This window comes from Neoarius graeffei, chromosome 18 (assembly GCF_027579695.1).
Source record: "Neoarius graeffei isolate fNeoGra1 chromosome 18, fNeoGra1.pri, whole genome shotgun sequence".
Classification (NCBI taxonomy): domain Eukaryota; kingdom Metazoa; phylum Chordata; class Actinopteri; order Siluriformes; family Ariidae; genus Neoarius; species Neoarius graeffei.
In genome coordinates this window covers 49,374,050-49,393,290 of record NC_083586.1, presented here as the reverse complement: position 1 = coordinate 49,393,290, position 19,241 = coordinate 49,374,050, and the positions used below count along the sequence as shown (strand labels likewise).

General features: G+C 41.3%; 1 protein-coding gene across 1 annotated transcript; it reads left to right on the top strand.

The window, feature by feature from the left end:
• Positions 1-7,703: 7,703 nt before the first annotated feature.
• On the top strand, positions 7,704-13,693 carry lbx1b (ladybird homeobox 1b). Its single transcript, XM_060898294.1, has 2 exons — positions 7,704-8,016; positions 13,206-13,693. Exons 1-2 carry the CDS (start codon positions 7,704-7,706, stop codon positions 13,691-13,693), a joined length of 801 nt encoding a protein of 266 aa, XP_060754277.1.
• The last annotated feature ends 5,548 nt before the right edge of the window (positions 13,694-19,241 follow it).

Sequence of the window (19,241 nt, the reverse complement as noted above, 5' to 3'; positions counted from 1 at the left end):
CACAAGATGTACCTTTATACCTTTTGCACATATGGACAATAACCTGTTATATTGCACAAGTCATTTTGTTTGTACTCTACCTTCATGCTGCTGTCACTCTCAGAAAATAAAGTACATTATTGTACCTTTAGGGGTACAAGGGCTTGTCACTGGGGCAGTTCCCTCTCAGGTACTTATTTGTATCCTTAATATACTGCTTGGGAACATACATACAGTACTGTGCAAACATCTGAGGCACCCTCTATTTTTTTTCATACAAACTTTATAGATTTCTATTTCATGACTTCTACATTATGGAGTCAGTACAAAAACATGCTAGAGTCCAAACGTTCGTTTTCCAGCACAAAATTAAATGTTACAGAAAAAAAAGTTTGCATCTGAGCAGCATATTACGTAACAGAACACTTTTCCAACTAAAAAAGAAAACATAATGAAGGCTACTGGGTTTTGGTGCAAAATGAAGAAGCAAGTGTGACAAAGTGTCCAGAAGAACTGTAGCTGGTTCTGTAAGATGCTCAGTAAAACCTACAGCTCATTTCCTTATAAACTGCACTCAGACTACTATTTTTTTATTATTATTTAAAGCAAAGGGTCGCCTCACACCAAATATTGACTCTGTTTCATTTATTATGGCTTACTGCTTACTGTTTATAGTATTTTTGTGGCTACCACCTCATAGAGGTGAAGCGACACAGTAGCCACTATGTCACTGTGTTGTAAGAAGGACGGCCCCATATGGACAGTTGAAAGTCACACTTGGAAGACGCTCTGGACACTTACAGTCATGCTTTTATGGCTGAGAACTACAGTTGACTTGCTAACTTTAGGACTGCAGTTGTCATGAACAGTTTTGCACTCAAGTTTCCATCAATGAAGAGTTACAACATCAATGAAACTGACTTCATGTTAAAACTGTTAATGTTATAGTCATGTTGTCTGTTGTTGCCCAAATGAGGATGGGTTCCCTTTGAGTCTGGTTCCTCTCGAGGTTTCTTCCTCATGTAGTCTGAGGGAGTTTTTCCTTGCCACCGTCCGTCGCCACAGGCTTGCTCATTGGCGATAGATTAGGGCTAAAATTAGCTCATGTTTTAAGTCATTCAAATTCTGTAAAGCTGCTTTGCGACAATGTCTATTGTTAAAAGTGCTATACAAATAAACTTGGCTTGACTTGACTTGAATGTAAGAATGAGCGTAACAATAACGCACTGCGCCTGCACATAAGTATTACAATCACCAGAATGGCGAATCATGATCTCGCGATACGAACAGTTGGTCTCAAAGGTACACAAGAATGAATGGCGAAGCCATGATGTCATCGTGTTGTAAGAATGTAAGAATGAGTGTAACAATAGCAAAACTTCAGAACCAATCACCACTTATCTTGATCAAGTTCGATTACCCATTCGACTTCTTGATAAACTTTGGAACCAATCAGAACCAGAAATGAAATAAGAGAAACCTCATTATAACTTCATAGTTTCAGAAGATAATCGGCAGATAAAAAGATAAACGAAATTCACCTCGTGGTTCTCCAAGGCTACTGATTCGATATCAAGTAAGTGGTGTTTATTTGAAGAACATTTACCTTTTGATTATCGCAGCTTTTGTTTGGTCCTTCTGAAAGGACAAATGAAAAGTTTTGTAAGTTTTTTTTTTAGCTTTTTGTCAGATATATTGAGAAGCCGATATCAAACTTCTGCTATTTGCTTTAATTTTTTATTTTTTTTCGAGTCTTTACACTACACTTGTGAAACAAAACGTGCTCATTAGTACTAAATAATGCTTCTAAGACGATTCATGAACAAGTGCTTTCTTACTATTTTGAAAATTGATCTAGTTCACAGCGCTGTATTTTGAACAAAACACAGTAAACGAAATTGGTAACCAAAATCCTACAAGCCCTGATGCTGCTCACAGCTTGGTGATGCTTGCAAGAGATGAGGTACATGTATATAACATGTATATATGCTATATTTACTGTATGGACATGGGATCAGAAAACTATTTTATTTATAAGCAGTCGCCACATGGACCCATAGGGTACCTATTTTTTTATGTTGAAACATTTCATTTCATTATCTCATCTCATCTCATTATCTCTAGCCGCTTTATCCTGTTCTACAGGGTCGCAGGCAAGCTGGAGCCTATCCCAGCTGACTATGGGCGAGAGGTGGGGTACACCCTGGACAAGTCGCCAGGTCATCACAGGGCTGACACATAGACACAGACAACCATTCACACTCACATTCACACCTACGGTCAATTTAGAGTCACCAGTTAACCTAACCTGCATGTCTTTGGACTGTGGGGGAAACCGGAGCACCCGGAGGAAACCCACGCGGACACGGGGAGAACATGCAAACTCCGCACAGAAAGGCCCTCGCCGGCCACAGGGCTCGAACCCAGACCTTCTTGCTGTGAGGCGACAGCGCTAACCACTACACCACCGTGACGCCCTCATTTCATTATTTTTTAGCCATTTTTGGTCTACAGCATTTCTTTACATGTGCCTAAGACTTTTGCCTCAGAGGTCTAGTAATGAGCCCTATTAGTGTAGATTGTACCTCATCTCATCTCATTATCTGTAGCTGCTTTATCCTTCTACAGGGTCGCAGGCAAGCTGGAGCCTATCCCAGCTGACTACGGGCGAAAGGCGGGGTACACCCTGGACAAGTCGCCAGGTCATCACAGGGCTGACACATAGACACAGACAACCATTCACACTCACATTCACACCTACGGTCAATTTAGAGTCACCAGTTAACCTAACCTGCATGTCTTTGGACTGTGGGGGAAACCGGAGCACCCGGAGGAAACCCACGCGGACACGGGGAGAACATGCAAACTCCACACAGAAAGACCCTCGCCGGCCATGGGGCTTGAACCCAGGACCTTCTTGCTGTGAGGCGACAGCGCTAACCACTACACCACCGTGCCGCCCTAGATTGTACCTTTGGGGACAAAAATGGCTCCTACTGTACCCCTATTTCTGACAGTGCATGGACATGGACAGTCCTCTGATATGACTTGTTATACTGCTCACATTCATCCTGTATTCTTGTTGTCCATCCATCCATTATTCACTTATCCTGTTCGACAGGGTCGCAGGCAAGCTGGAGCCTATCCCAGCTGACTATGGGCAAGAGGCAGGGTACACCCTGGACAAGTCGCCAGGCCAGGGGTGTATCAAGCTTTCCAAAAGTGGGGGTGTTCTGTAATGGGGAAGCCATATCATTAGAAATCGGTTTATGGCTATATACACGCCCGGTGTGTACACTGTGATGTACTGTCAATGACCGATATGGAACTTTTTCATACCCATGGTCCATGGATGCAAATGAAAGGGAGGACAGCACAAAACCTATAAATCCAGTTGACTCCAGCCAAGTTCTGCATTTCATGCAGAGATCTATCATGTTGGGTTTTGGTGTTGTTACTCCCAGGGCTATGTAATTATTCAGTAAGTGAAGGCAAAAAGTATTGAGTGATAATTCTAGGTAACAGGATACTGTTCTATAACAGAGATGTTAGTATTGCTGCCTACACTGGTATACACTGATATAAACAAAACCAAAAACTTCACATAGCCCAAGAAGTCATACACAGTGTATAGATCATACACCATCATGCATAACAGTTTGGACTGGGATCGCTTTGTGTGAGCAGGAGGCATGGCTAATCAGTTCATGTTGGAGAAGCGCAGCATCCTGGAAGGACCTCTTTAGTATAGCATTCAAATAAGACGAGGCAGTTCCTGCTTTTAATGTCTTTAATTATTCAAACTCGTGTACAAAACTTGTTTGCATCATGCATTACATCAGGTTTAATGCATAAAATTTGAAAATGATGCAATAGACTACACATACAACAAACACTTAATGGCCAAATAACATTACTGTACAACAATTATTGAACATTCATTCGATTTGAAATGCCTTTAAATCTCAATTGAAAAACTCTTCTAAAAAGTGATAAGCAGTTATAATGCATGAAAAGTAGACTTGGTACAAACACACACACTCGTAATAAAAAACTTGCCTCAACTGACTTTACAACTGGTAACTACTATTAACACAATCTTTTAGGGCATGGCGCCTGGGACAACTGTTTGAACGACGGCATCGCAAGCGCTTTGAGAAGGGTCTGTCTGCAGAGCCGCAGAGCCAGGCACAGTAAGCACCGCATGCGACGTCAAACCTGGAACAGTGAATCAGGAGCGGTAAAACTGGTGTTGGCTCTGCAGCTCTGCAGACAGATACTGTATTATTGAGCGCTTTCGGCATGCTACGCAAACTGGCTATTATATTCACGCAACTGCTGATTGGTCGGGTGAGAAAAACTGTTTTGAGTCCGTTGCGTGGCTGTTTTTTGTCTAACGTTATGGCAATAGTTTACTTCCTTGTTACACATTTTATAGTAGCTGTATAATTTTCATAATGATGTCATTTTAATCTGACAAAAGTGCGGGGGATGAAATTGTGTTTCAACAAAAGTGGGGGGGATGAAACGTACGCATCCCCCGCAGGTGATACGCCCCTGCTCCAGGCCATCACAGAGACAAACAACCATTCACACTCACGGTCAATTTAGGCCAAGTTTACATTAGACTGTATCTGTCTCGTTTTCTTCGCGGATGCACTGTCCGTTTACATTAAAACGCCTGGAAACGCCGGGAAACGGGAATCCGCCAGGGTCCACGTATTCAATCCAGATCATGTCAGCTCCGGTGCTGTGTAAACATTGAGAATACGCGGATACGCTGTGCTGAGCTCTAGCTGGCATCGTCATTGGACAACGTCACTGTGACATCCACCTTCCTGATTCGCTGGCGTTGGTCATGTGACGCGACTGCTGAAAAACGGCGCAGACTTCCGCCTTGTATCACCTTTCATTAAAGAGTATAAAAGTATGAAAATACTGATGCAAATACTGCCCATTGTGTAGTTATGATTGTCTTTAGGCTTGCCATCCTTCCACTTGCAAGTGGTAAGTGATATGCGCTGGGATCACACACACAGCGGCTCAGTCCCGAATCACAGCTTGTGCACTTCACTCGCGCGCTCTGTGAGCTGCGCAGGGCTGGAGTGCGCACCCTCCAGAGGGCACTCGCTGTTCAGGGCGGAGTGATTTGGAGCGCAGGATGCCTGCGGAGCCGAGCATATCCGTGTATTGGTGTTGCTGTGTGCACGCAAATCATGTATTGGTGTTGCTGTGTGCACACTAATCGTTTTAAAAACGTTAATCTGATGATCCGCTGATATGGTCTAATGTAAACATGGGCTTAGAGTCACCAATTAGAAACCGGAGGAAACCCATGCAGACATGGGGAGAACATGCAAACTCCACACAGAAAGTCCTTCGCCATCTGCTAGGCTTGAACCCAGGACCTGCTTGCTACTGTATGAGGCGACAGTGCTAACCAGTGCACCACCGTGCCGTCTGTATTTTTGTTGTATTTCAGCTTATTTATTTATCTATCTACCTACTACCTTAAACTAAAAAACATGTTGGAATGGGAATAAAAGACTAAAATATGGCTGATGAAGCCCAACACAAAGTCGACTTACTGTTATCACCCCAAAGTTGATTATTTAACAGCGTGTCCTGAATAGACTGGTACCAAAATCCAGAATTGTGACACCCAAAGGCATTTTTGAGACAAAGTCGGCAAACAGTCTTATTTTGTCAATTTGGGTGTGCCGAATTCAAATCTGCAATATGCCGAGCTCTATCTGACCTCTGTTGACCTCTAGAGGTCATTGAACTTTGGGCCTGTAAACGTCTCAGCTGAACCCAGTTTCTCAGCTTTCTAAGGAATGAAATGTACTAAAATGATTAATGAAGTTAGCAAATGGCCTTGTTTGTTAAATGTTTGGGTGCTGAATTCATTTTTCATTTGTAAAACGACATATGACCTCTGATAACCTCAAGGTCATTAAACTTGGCCTACAGGCCTATGCATTTAACGGCATTTTTAAACTGACTTTACTCCCCCAAAAAGAATATGAACAGACAAAAAACAAATAGAAAGGATCAAATACAACATTAAATGCCAGTCCATGTACATGTGACTTACTTTTCACAATGAGAATGCCTAGGCGATCACCTTACATAACATTGCATTACATTTAGCGGTTATTGTTTATACAAAGCTACTGAAAAAAGGACAGATTCAGCAGCATACAAAATGTGGGGGCATACAGGGTATACAGGTTAATCAGGGTTAGTATATCTCATCTCATATCATCTGTAGCCGCTTTATCCTTCTACAGGGTCGCAGGCAAGCTGGAGCCTATCCCAGCTGACTACGGGCGAAAGGCGGGGTACACCCTGGACAAGTCGCCAGGTCATCACAGGGCTGACACATAGACACAGACAACCATTCACACTCACATTCACACCTACGGTCAATTTAGAGTCACCAGTTAACCTAACCTGCATGTCTTTGGACTGTGGGGGAAACCGGAGCACCCGGAGGAAACCCACGCGGACACGGGGAGAACATGCAAACTCCACACAGAAAGGCCCTCGCCGGCCCCGGGGCTCGAACCCAGGACCTTCTTGCTGTGAGGCGACAGCGCTAACCACTACACCACCGTGCCGCCGGGGTTAGTATATATGAGAGTTTTTTTCTTTGTTGTTTGTTTTTTGTTTTGTTTTAAACGGGGTAAAGCCTTTACAAAAAACAAAGAAAAAAACTCTCATATATACTAACCCTGATTAACCTGTATACCCTGTATGCCCCCACATTTTGTATGCTGCTGAATCTGTCCTTTTTTCAGTAGCTTTGTATAAACAATAACCGCTAAATGTAATGCAATGTTATGTAAGGTGATCGCCGAGGCATTCTCATTGTGAAAAGTAAGTCACATGTACATGGACTGGCATTTAATGTTGTATTTGATCCTTTCTGTTTGTTTTTTGTCTGTTCATATTCTTTTTGGGAGAGTAAAGTCAGTTTAAAAATGCCGTTAAATGCATAGGCCTGTAGGCCAAGTTTAATGACCTTGAGGTTATCAGAGGTCATATGTCGTTTTACAAATGAAAAATGAATTCAGCACCCAAACATTTAACAAACAAGGCCATTTGCTAACTTCATTAATCATTTTCGTACATTTCATTCCTTAGAAAGCTGAGAAACTGGGTTCAGCTGAGACGTTTACAGGCCCAAAGTTCAATGACCTCTAGAGGTCAACAGAGGTCAGATAGAGCTCGGCATATTGCAGATTTGAATTCGGCACACCCAAATTGACAAAATAAGACTGTTTGCCGACTTTGTCTCAAAAATGCCTTTAACTCCTTAAATAAGCACTTTTTTGAATTTTGGTACCAGTCTAGAAGTTGTTATTATCCAAACCATAAAACGTTCTAATGAGTGCATTAGTATAAACATGTGATCTGCGCTATTGTCAAACTGCTGTAGTGGAAAATTAATCAAGACCTCCTGACCAATCAGATTGCAGAATCCAGCAGCGCTGTGGTGAAGGTTTTATTGAGTGGAACTCCTCCTTCTGGACCTTCCTGCTAATTAAAGAACCTCTAACTGCACCATGTTCTTTCCAAAGTGCCCAATGAGCAAGAGATGAGACTTCAGAACCTACTGGAACTATTTGATTTGATTTTCTCTTCGAACCTACAACTTAGTGTGGGTGACATCATTAAAGAGGAGTGCGCGCGCTGTGGATGAATGAAGGCGTTCCGGAATGAACCCCGCTTCTGATCTCATGCCCTCCGCCAAGCTCAGCATGAACAAGGTGATTCGCGAGGGCTGCGAGCCAAACCCGTTAGAGCGACTTCCGCCTCCCGCGAGCGCGAGCAAACCCCTCACGCCGTTCAGCATCGCGGACATTCTCGGGAAGCCGAGCGGAGGCGCGCGCGCTCACCTGACTTCACCTGTGCGCGTGAAGCACCGCGTCACGTCTCCGGTGAGGCAGACGTCACCGCTGTGCGCCCTGCAGGAGCTGGCGAGGAGAACCTTCAGGGGGCTGGAGCTGGGTGCGCTCCAAGCAGCGCAGGGTAAGCCTCAGGGAGGAAGAAGGGCATGATGATGATGATGATGATGATAAACAAAATGAACTATTTTCCTCCATGGACAATACTGTAGAACAATAATAAACATTAGTAATGAATGATAACATGGAAAAAGCAGGGTAAAGAGAAATACATTAAAAAGTTATTCATATATATATATATATATATATATATATATATATATATATATATATATATATAAAGATGTTCAAAATTGGTTCTATTATTATTATGAGGAAGATGATGATGATGATGATGATGATGATGATGACGACACAACATACAACTAACAAATTGGTCACAGAAACGTTTATTGCTGATGATTATGATGATGATAAACAATGAATTATTTTCCTCCATGGACAATACTGTAGAACAATAATAAACATTAGTCATGAATGATAACATGGAAAAAGCAGGGTAAAGAGAAATACATTAAAAAGTTTATATATATATATATATATATATATATATATATATATATATATATATATATAAAGATGTTTAAAATTGGTTCTATTATTATTATTATTATTATTATTATTATGAGGAAGGTGATGATGATGATGATGATGATAAACAATTAATTATTTTCCTCCATGGACAATACTGTAGAACAATAATAAACATTAGTCATGAATGATAACATGGAAAAAGCAGGGTAAAGAGAAATACATTAAAAAGTTTTTTATATATATATATATATATAAAAAGATGTTCAAAATTGGTTCTATTATTATTATGATGATGATGACACAACATACAACTAACAAATTGGTCACAGAAACGTTTATTGCTGCTGCTGATGATGATAAACAATTAATTATTTTCCTCCATGGACAATACTGTAGAACAATAAAAAACATTAGTAATGAATGATAACATAAAAGAACAGGATAAAGTGGCTACAGATAATGAGATGAGATGAGAATATTTAAAAAAATCATTTTCATTTTGACACCAATATGCTATTCTTGCTACTTCTTATAATCATCATTTGAAAAATTTTCAAAATTGATTCAATAACTATTATTATTATTATTATTATTATTATTATGAGGAAGATAACGTGGAAGAAGAAAAAGAAGAGATGATGATGATACGACATACAACTAACAAATTGGTCACAGAAATGTTTATTGTTGTTGTTGTTGTTGCTGCTGCTGATGATGATGATGAGAAACAGATTGAATTATTTTCCTCCCTGGACAATGCTGTAGAACAATAATAAACATTAGTAATGAATGATAACATGGAAAAAGCAGGGTAAAGGGAAATATATTTAAAAAAAAAAATAATAATAATAAAAAAAATCATTTTCATTTTGACACCAATATGCTATTCTTGCTACTTCTTATAATCATCATTTGAAAAATGTTCAAAATTGGTTCAGTAACTAACTACAAGAAGAAGAAAAAGATGATAATGATGACACAACATACAGCTAACAAGTTGGTCACAGAAATGTTTATTGTTGATGATGATGATGATGATGGGCAAATTGAATTATTTTCCTACCTGGACAATACTGTAGAACAATAATAAACATTGGTAATGAATGATAACATGGAAAAAGCAGGGTAAAGAAAAATAAATGTAAAAAATAATAATAATAAAAATAATTTCTAAAAATAATTTTCATTTTGACACCATTATGCTATTCTTGTTACTTCTTGTAATAATCGTTTGAAAATGTTCAAAACTTAATTCAATAATAATAAATGTCGCCAGGCAAAACAAACCTCGCCCAGTAGCACTTATGATAAATATGAAGGAAGATATCGGGAAAAAAATAGGTACCCTACGGGTCCATGTGGCTACTGCTTATAAATAAAATAGTTTTCTGATCCCATGTCCATACAGTAAATATGGCATATATATTTACTTTATGAGGCAGTAGCCACAAAAATGAAGCGTAATCCAAAAATGAACAATTAAAAAAATCAGAGAAGTAAAATATATCAAGTGTCTGTACTTTATATTATTCTACTCTTATCTCTTACAGTTTTCGAAACTGAAACCTCCGAACTGAGGCTGACACACACACTGTCGCCATGACCCAAACTCTTATTTCCCGGAAATGGCCCGGCGCTAGAGCTCAGTGGAACACACTTTCCCTGTGTAATAAGCATAAACATGTCTGAAAGCGATTTCTTTAGCCTAGTCCATTTATTTCGAACGGTGAACCGAATTGTATCCACTCACTGGCCATTTTAATCGGAACACGTATATGCGCATGCGCAGTGCACAATTGTTACATTCTTACAGCATGATGACATAATGGCTCTATATGAGTCAGTAGACACAACAAAAATGATTTTGGCCTTTTTTGTGACCTTGACTGGATGACCTTCAAAATGTTGGAGGTTCTATTTGAGACCAATGCCTATCTATCCTGAAAGTTTCATGGAGATTGATCCAGCCATTTTTGTAAACGTAGTATTGTTTACAAAAAAAAACAAAGAAACCCAACCGAAAACAATACCTCGCCCCACTTACTCCATCGCAGGCGAGGTAATAATCATCATCATCATCATAAGAGTTTGTGATAAAGAAAAGGAAAAACAGGAAAGATATGAAGACTTGGCAAGAGAGATAAAAAAAAAGACTGTGGTATGGTATATGAAGAAGGTGGATGTACACTACCGTTCAAAAGTTTGGGGTCACTTTGAAATGTCCTTATTTTTGAAAGAAAAGCACTGTTCTTTTCAATGAAGATCACTTTAAACTAATCAGAAATCCACTCTATACATTGCTAATGTGGTAAATGACTATTCTAGCTGCAAATGTGTGGTTTTTGGTGCAATATCTCCATAGGTGTATAGAGGCCCATTTCCAGCAACTCTCACTCCAGTGTTCTAATGGTACAATGTGTTTGCTCATTGCCTCAGAAGGCTAATGGATGATTAGAAAACCCTTGTACAATCATGTTAGCACAGCTGAAAACAGTTGAGCTCTTTAGAGAAGCTATAAAACTGACCTTCCTTTGAGCAGATTGAGTTTCTGGAGCATCACATTTGTGGGGTCGATTAAATGCTCAAAATGGCCAGAAAAATGTCTTGACTATATTTTCTATTCATTTTACAACTTATGGTGGTAAATATAAAAGTGTGACTTTTCATGGAAAACACAAAATTGTCTGGGTGACCCCAAACTTCTGAACGGTAGTGTAATACCAGTTAGTGTGGGTGCACTAGGTACAGTCAGTCAACAGACTGAAAATTGGATAAAAAAAAAATAGGGGTAAACATCAGGGTAGAACGCTTACAGAAAACAGCCCGACTTGGAACAGCTAGAATACTCAGAAAGGTGCTGGAATGTTAATGGTGTCAGATTAGCAGAGGTGGACAAAGTACCCAAGTTCATTACTTAAAGTACAGATCCCACTGGTCAAATGTTACTCCGATACAAGTGAAAGTTGTCCAGTCAAATTTTTACTTAAGTTAAAGTACTGAAGTACTTGCTTTTAAAAATACTTACGTATTAAAAGTACATTTTCTGTCAACGCATCGTTGCCACAACACTTACAAAACCTAATGCCGTTACCAAAGACAGAAATGTGAATTCACAAAATGAACGCGTGCTGTGCCGTCATGGTGGTTTAACGTTAAGCTAGCTAGTCAGTGAAGCTCCACCTGACATGCTAGCAAACTCTTTTCAAACTCAAAATCATATTGGGTAGCTAACGCTACTAGAAAAGAAAGATTTCTACATTGTTTACTTGGCAAGATTATGACTTCAGATAAGTTAACGTTATTCATGTTAGTGTAACTCCGTTTTTACATGCTAACTGTGTCCAAGTTAACAAGCTATGTGTAAATGTTAGCCATGGACAAGGCTAAATAACTTGGCGGGCAAATCCATAGAAAGTCTTTTGACTAACCAGACTGCATAGCTATTGCAACGTTATCGCTAGCTCTAAAAGCACAGACAACTTCGTTGCAAGCTTTCTCTTGGAATAAAACGTTTACATCCCTCAATATGCTTCCGCAGGTCGGACGGTGAGTTTTTGTAGGCCGTGATGTGGTTCATTTTCGACAAACAAAACAAACATCTCATCTCATTATCTGTAGCCGCTTTATCCTGTTCTACAGGGTCGCAGGCAAGCTGGAGCCTATCCCAGCTGACTACGGGCGAAAGGCGGGGTACACCCTGGACAAGTCGCCAGGTCATCACAGGACTGACACATAGACACAGACAACCATTCACACTCACATTCACACCTACGGTCAATTTAGAGTCACCAGTTAACCTAACCTGCATGTCTTTGGACTGTGGGGGAAACCGGAGCACCCGGAGGAAACCCACGCGGACACGGGGAGAACATGCAAACTCCACACAGAAAGGCCCTCGCCGGCCCCGGGGCTCGAACCCAGGACCTTCTTGCTGTGAGGCAACAGCGCTAACCACTACACCACCGTGCCGCCCTCAAAACAAACATTTAAAACAAAATGAATCTTTACTCCTTTCAGAAAACTGAATCATGGGTTCGTGGGCCATGGGTGTGTGCGTTCATGGGTGTGTGCGTTCATTCCCCAGAAGAACCGCCTCCTCTCATTCTGCCATCAACTGATGGTGTTAAATAACGCTGCTGAGAAATCACTGATCTTGATTTTATAGTCTATGGACATGACGTGACCCTAGTGATTACTGATCGGCTGTCTCAGTGTCACGTGTGGAAAAAAAAACAATCATGTTTTAGAAAAGAAAAAGAAAAAACATCCACTTTCAAAGCTGCTTCATAGTAACGAGTAACAAGGACCTTGATAGAAATGTAGTGGAGTGAAAAGTACGATATTTGTCTTTCAAATGTAGTGAAGTTAAAGTCACAAGTTTCCAAAACAAATAATACTCCAAGTATAGATACCCAAAAAGTAGGAAATGTACTTTGTTACTGTCCACCTCTGCAGATTAGTTCACTGGTTGTGAACAGCTGGCATCTTTATTTCATCTCCAGCTACAGAAGCTGAGCGACAACAGAAATAATAAGTGTTAGTAGTATGTATATACCGTATGTATACATCTCTTTAGTTATGGAATAAATCTGGAACATTTACTTTGGTCTACTTTTCCGCTCTGTTTTCCAACCAACAAGCCAACATCTCAGCCTCAGGTGTTATTCAGACATAAAATTTCATCTGACTAATAAAACAAATGTGTGTTTTTTTTAGCAGGCAGAGAAGGACTCAGTGTCTTTGGTCAAAGGAGCAACCTGAAAAAGCGCAGAAAGTCCAGGACTGCGTTCACACACCACCAGATCTACGAGCTAGAGAAATGGTTTTTGCGTCAGAAGTATTTATCTCCCGTGGACCGGGACCAGCTCACACAGCAACTGGCGTTAACCAACGCACAGGTCATCACCTGGTTCCAGAACCGCCGCGCCAAACTAAAGCGGGATATGGAGGAGCTGAAAGCAGACGTGGAGTCGGCCAGAGCAGTGGGAACCGTGACTTTAGAGGAAACGGCCGCTCTGGGGGAGCTGGAAGGAAGTGCTACAGAAAGCAAGGGACACATGGGGACCCAGTGGTCCTCTCAGCTCAGACACGAGCTGCACAGCGCACACACACTGCGCTTGGTGCACGCCACGTCGTCGTCCTTTTCAGACCACACAAGTCACACCAACTCTGAAGACGAGGATGTGGAAATAGACGTGGATGACTGATGGATGATGCGATCACCTGGGTGGAGCGAAAAAAATAAATGTCAGACTCCCATAATTTTGCATTTTTAAAAAAAATTAATATTCTTGTTCTGTTTATATTATCATGGATTAAGAGCCTCTCACATTTCCTAATGCTGTGTCCATGTCCATGTCGTTTCACTTTCAACTTTCTATGTGGGGTTTGTTTTGTTTTATGGTCTTTATAAGATTCTGATGAAAGAGAACAAATGACTGAACTCATCTACGGGTATTTATGACCGATTAAGTTGATCCTGTTTGTATAATGAGAGTTGGAGACAGGGCCGGAGTGGGCCCTGTTTTCAGTCCGGGAGTTTAATTCACATTCAGGCCACTTTGAAATGGAGGAGGAATTTGAGTACATTAAAAAAGATAAAACAAATAACTGTTCTTTCACAATGCTTTTTATTTGGTTTAAATTCAGGTAAACTTCACTTCACTTCACTTTAACAATATAGGTTCTCGCGTGCATTTGAACCAATGCTTGTGCATTACATGCCGCATACGCCTCGAAAATAATGGCAAATCAACAATGCCGGGTACTCAGCAACCGGCAGATAAAGCGTGAGGGCGCATTAGGCAACTCAAAAATGGTTAAATGAAATGTAGGCTAAAGCAAGTGTTCGATTCTGCTTAGAATATTGGCATACACCTCTTCTAAGTTATATATTTAACAACAATTATTTAACATCAAATATGACTTCTAGGCCTGTGTGTTCATAACCACAATGTGTGCACGCCTGTGGAAATGCACGGTGTGACAGCGAGATGAAATAGGCTGGATGAGGAAATAACGCGCAACAGCACATTTGGGACCTGTTCATCTAAAATTGTTAATAACTGGGATGTAAAGCAATGTCCGGTTCTTCTTAGAATTAAGACATACACCACATCTATACCGTGTAAATTGCGAGATTTCACATGACATCAAAAAGCTGAATTGACATCGCAAACTATCGACACATTATAGGCCTAGCATAGACTGATAAAATCGACAAACAGGGTTATCATACTCCATATCTTTCGTAACCTACCAGCTGGTCTTGAGAACATATCTGTCAATTTGGCACATTTTGCTGCCACCTCCTTCCTCTTTTTAAGCTTCGCCCTTTCGGTTCCACCTGGCCTCTTTCTGCCCTCCATCACTGACGCGCGCTGTTTCGCGCCAATGTTGTTTAAGTTCCCCGCAATACAGAGGAGGAGTCTTGGACCAAACCAACTGCAATAGAGGGGAGGGGAGAATTTCCTTATTTGGTAGCGCCTATTTAATCTGCTGCGATGCTGTCGGCGTCTGGGCTGCCATGTGAAAATGCAGAGTGCAGTTGAATTGATGATTAATGCAAGAATAAGATCAGTGACCAAAATTAGTGAAAATTATTTTCCCCATGCTCCAAGCAGGCCACCATTGATGGTTTGGGCCGGGGATGGTCCCGGCTAAATATAGGGCCACCCCGGCATTGGTTGGAGAATATTGTTGGATTAAAACCTGTTATATACCTCGACAAGTGCCTTACTTCTAGGCATTTCTCTTTTTTATTTTATAGACCCATTCTGTTTTAATGTGCTTGAGAATAAAACGAATTATTTACAAATTCTTGAAGTTGTCCTCATTTTTATTCTTCTTCCCAATGATGATGATGATGATGTTGCTCCTGTTAGCTTACATGATGGCCATTTGATCTGACCTATAGTGATTTCTAATGAACAAGAATGATTTAATTGCATTTGATAACAAATTAAATGATGATAAAAGCCTTAACCCATGGATTTGTTTGTTTGTTTATTTTTAATGAATCTGTAATCATGACCAGATCCTGGTCAAAATGTCACATGACCTTCACATGCCATGTTTCACTCATCTCATCTCATCTCATCATCTCTAGCCACTTTATCCTTCTACAGGGTCGCAGGCAAGCTGGAGCCTATCCCAGCTGACTACGGGCGAAAGGCGGGGTACACCCTGGACAAGTCGCCAGGTCATCACAGGGCTGACACATAGACACAGACAACCATTCACACTCACATTCACACCTACGGTCAATTTAGAGTCACCAGTTAGCCTAACCTGCATGTCTTTGGACTGTGGGGGAAACCGGAGCACCCGGAGGAAACCCACGCGGACACGGGGAGAACATGCAAACTCCACACAGAAAGGCCCTCGCCGGCCACGGGGCTCGAACCCGGACCTTCTTGCTGTGAGGCGACAGCGCTAACCACTACACCACCATGCCGCCGCCATGTTTCACCCTTCTTTTTTTTTAAACACCTGCTTAATTGTTTTCACGTGACTCATTTAGACCTATTTCTACATTTATTTTCGCACGTTTCTATTATATTCACTTGATGATTCATTTATTTATAAATTTAGGCGACATGTATTCCTCAACATAATTCATTTATTTCCACATCAGGATTTTTTCTGCTCTCATTTAGGGTTTGTGAATTTATTTCCTTATTATCATTAGATTGGAATTTCTCTCTCCCATTGTGCTCTGGTGTTATTTACCTAACGTCACATAGCTTATATTTTTTTACAAGCTAAAATGCATCTTCACATGTTTTTTCATGTGATATAATGTAGTATTATCCATACAGGACACTTTTTCGATGGAATAAAAACACATGTTCTATTCCCTTCTAGCGGGTTTCATTCATTTGGTTTGACAGCATGCGATATAGTTAGCGTGTCACTTTTCCTACGTGTATTATGTCACTACCCAATGGACAATGAGCGTTGAATATGGTTTACGATATTGCATGGTTGTCAAGACAACATGACGTCACACATCGGAGCTGATGCGAATATTCACTGAGAAAGCTTTCTGCTGCGCATGAGCATTTCTTGGTTCGCCGGCGGCGCTCGCAGTAAACTGTCGTAGTGAATTGAAAATGCCAGAAGATACGTCTCATCTCATCTCATTATCTCTAGCCGCTTTATCCTTCTACAGGGTCGCAGGCAAGCTGGAGCCTATCCCAGCTGACTATGGGCGAAAGGCGGGGTACACCCTGGACAAGTCGCCAGGTCATCACAGGGCTGACACATAGACACAGATAACCATTCACACTCACACCTACAGTCAATTTAGAGTCACCAGTTAACCTAACCTGCATGTCTTTGGACTGTGGGGGAAACCGGAGCACCCGGAGGAAACCCACGCGGACACGGGGAGAACATGCAAACTCCACACAGAAAGGCCCTCGCCGGCCCCGGGGCTCGAACCCAGGACCTTCTTGCTGTGAGGCCATAGCGCTAACCACTACACCACCGTGCCGCCCCCCAGAAGATACGTATTACACGTAAAACTTCTACACTAGCGAGCGCATTGGATATTGGTAAATAACACTCCTGTTCTTAACTTTTTGTAAAATCTATAACTGTGCCATCAAATGCATATGTATAATAATAATAATAATAATAATAATAATAATAGGGCGGCACGGTGGTGTAGTGGTTAGCGCTGTCGCCTCACAGCAAGAAGGTCCGGGTTCGAGCCCCGTGGCCGGCGAGGGCCTTTCTGTGCGGAGTTTGCATGTTCTCCCCGTGTCCGCGTGGGTTTCCTCCGGGTGCTCCGGTTTCCCCCACAGTCCAAAGACATGCAGGTTAGGTTAACTGGTGACTCTAAATTGAGCGTAGGTGTGAATGTGAGTGTGAATGGTTGTCTGTGTCTATGTGTCAGCCCTGTGATGACCTGGCGACTTGTCCAGGGTGTACCCCGCCTTTCGCCCGTAGTCAGCTGGGATAGGCTCCAGCTTGCCTGCGACCCTGTAGAAGGATAAAGCGGCTAGAGATAATGAGATGAGGTGAGAAATAATAATATTGTCTGGCTTTTTTTCTGCACTAGCAAGCAACTGGGACAATTTGTAAACAAACATGGCCGCCAGGGTTGCTTTATTTTCCTTGACTTGCAACCACGTGATCAAACCGTGCTACATCATGAGCATCCGCCATGATGGTGGATATACAAAGCAACTCAGATGGCGGCCACTGAAAGCGTGTCTGTAAACAACGCTGAATTTTCTCACTATTACCATGATTTGAAAGGTCGAGTGAAGATTCGATACAAAGAGAAAATAGATGTGTGGTTTTGACCCATATTATTTCAAAAAGTCTGATTTTTCTGAAGATAAGACGCTTCTACTGACCATCAAGTACCCAGATATCGCGTTCTATCTGGTTTGGCTGACTTCGTGAATCGACAAATCTCAAACGAAGGCTTACAAGTCCACGGAAGCCGATAACTTCTTTGTCTCTGGATGGGTAAATAACTTATTAATTAAACCAGTCAATGATGATAAAGCAGTTGTACTTGCAAGGATAAGTTAGGGCTTATTTTGCATTTAGTTTACTTCTGTGTGTAAACAACAGACGATTCACCAACATCGGACTGATCTGTTTCAAAGAGGAAATCTTAAATTTATGGACGTTTCAAAATTACTTTGTTTCAGTCAAAATGAGCTGATCTGGCATTAATTTCTCAGCTTCAACCATGGTGTCTTGGAACTCCAAGTGCGAGATACCACATGTAGCTTCTGCTAATTCAGCTGTCTTCTTTCTCTTTTGAGCGCTTTCGTGTCGTTCGGCTGCTGAAGACTCAAGTCCGACCTTGGACGAAACATAGCCCATGTTCTGAGCGGGTGCCCAGTATGATCGTATAATTTTGCTGGCGTGCCTCAAAGCGAAATGGTAATACACGTGTTAAAATTATAACAACGACCGACTGAACCACGACAAGAGAGAACGCTCATTTTATAGCAAAATTCTAGCAACACGAAATAAAATTCTTCCATGATATTATCGAGAGAGCTTTTGAATCTCATCTGAGATAAAATGATGACGGCAAACACGAGCTGTTTTGGTTTTAGCCTCTGTTAGATCAGCCCTGCCGATGTTCAGCCGTGCTCGTCTCTTCTCCTCTCCGTACTAAGCCTCAGAGTTTCCTCGCCCTCTTTCCGAATCACGGATGCAATTCTAAAAAAATCTGAATTTACCACGGTCACGAGTACTGTTGTGACTACAACCATATCCAGCACAAAGATATGGCGTAGCTAAAAGAACGCTTAAAGCAGTGGACAAACAAAGACAGTTGTGCACACGTGATTATAGTGTTTTGTATGGAATGTCGCTTGACCCTGCATTTCTATATCCACCAACATGGCCGACATCCGAGTTTCTAATTGGCTTTGACGTCACTTGCAAGTCAAGGATATACGGAAGATTTTGAGAAAATTTTGAAACAGAAAGACGCATTGAACACGTAAAAGGAATGTGTATGTATAATAATAATAATAATAATAATAATATTGGCTGGCCCTGTGATGACCTGGCAACTTGTCCAGGGTGTACCCCGCCTTTCGCCCGTAGTCAGCTGGGATAGGCTCCAGCTTGCCTGCGACCCTGTAGAAGGATAAAGCAGCTAGAGATAATGACATGAGATGAGAATATTGGCTGGCTTTTTTTCATGGTATATCAGATATATTCCATTCAGCTACTCGTCTTCAACTCATTTAATATCATGCTAGCTGAATGGAA